At 43.4% G+C, this 853-nt stretch overlaps 1 protein-coding gene across 1 annotated transcript in view; it reads left to right on the forward strand.

Annotated features, from left to right (window-relative positions):
* Nucleotides 1–19: 19 nt before the first annotated feature.
* Nucleotides 20–853, forward strand: part of LOC104516784 (mitogen-activated protein kinase kinase kinase 9-like) — a 46,474-nt gene continuing 45,640 nt past the window's right edge. The window contains 1 exon segment of the mRNA XM_010161223.1: nt 20–407. Within this exon segment, the coding sequence (XP_010159525.1) occupies nt 176–407 (232 nt within the window). The 5' untranslated portion in view covers nt 20–175.

Below are 853 nucleotides of genomic sequence, written 5' to 3' on the forward strand. Positions count from 1 at the left end.
CTGGAACTTCTCAGAGCTTGTTCTGGAGGAAATCATTGGCATAGGGGGCTTTGGAAAAGTGTATCGAGCTGTATGGGTAGGAGATGAAGTTGCTGTCAAGGCAGCTCGCTATGACCCTGATGAGGACATCAGCCAGACCATTGAGAATGTCCGCCAAGAGGCCAAGCTCTTTGCAATGTTGAAGCATCCCAACATCATTGCCCTCAGGGGGGTGTGTTTGAAGGAACCTAATCTCTGCTTGATCATGGAGTTTGCTCGTGGAGGATCGCTAAATAGAGTGTTGTCTGGCAAAAGGATACCTCCTGACATACTAGTGAACTGGGCAGTGCAGATTGCAAGGGGAATGAACTACCTGCACGAGGAAGCAATTGTTCCCATAATTCACCGTGACCTGAAGTCCAGCAACAGTAAGTGCTACACAGTGAACGGCCGGGGTGCTGGGATACGGTTTTGGAAAGAAATCATGCAAAGAAGAGGGGAGTAATGTTAATTTAGCAATCCTTTCTTGTGAACCACTGTATCCTCTAATTCAATCCGAGAGGGGTTTATTTTTCTACAATTTGGTGCTACAGACCACAGGAAATACGTAAATGCTTTGTAGAAGTAACTTAAACGATTGGATGCAAAAGCGACTGTAAATGGAGCATGCTCTAGTAGTTCATATATATACAATGTCTCAGTTTTGTTGAGACTCTTGTATGTTGGAAAGTCTTGTTGAACTTAATGTGTATTCTCCTTCCTCTTTTTGGAAGGATAAATGTTCCTTTGGGAAGATAAATGGTCCCAGACTTTTCATTTTACTTGCTAGATTTTACTGTATAGATGAGAAGCAAGCCTGTTTTCCTTATGGGAG

The sequence above is a fragment of the Eurypyga helias genome, unplaced genomic scaffold, assembly GCF_000690775.1.
Source record: "Eurypyga helias isolate BGI_N326 unplaced genomic scaffold, ASM69077v1 scaffold17391, whole genome shotgun sequence".
Lineage (NCBI taxonomy): Eukaryota > Metazoa > Chordata > Aves > Eurypygiformes > Eurypygidae > Eurypyga > Eurypyga helias.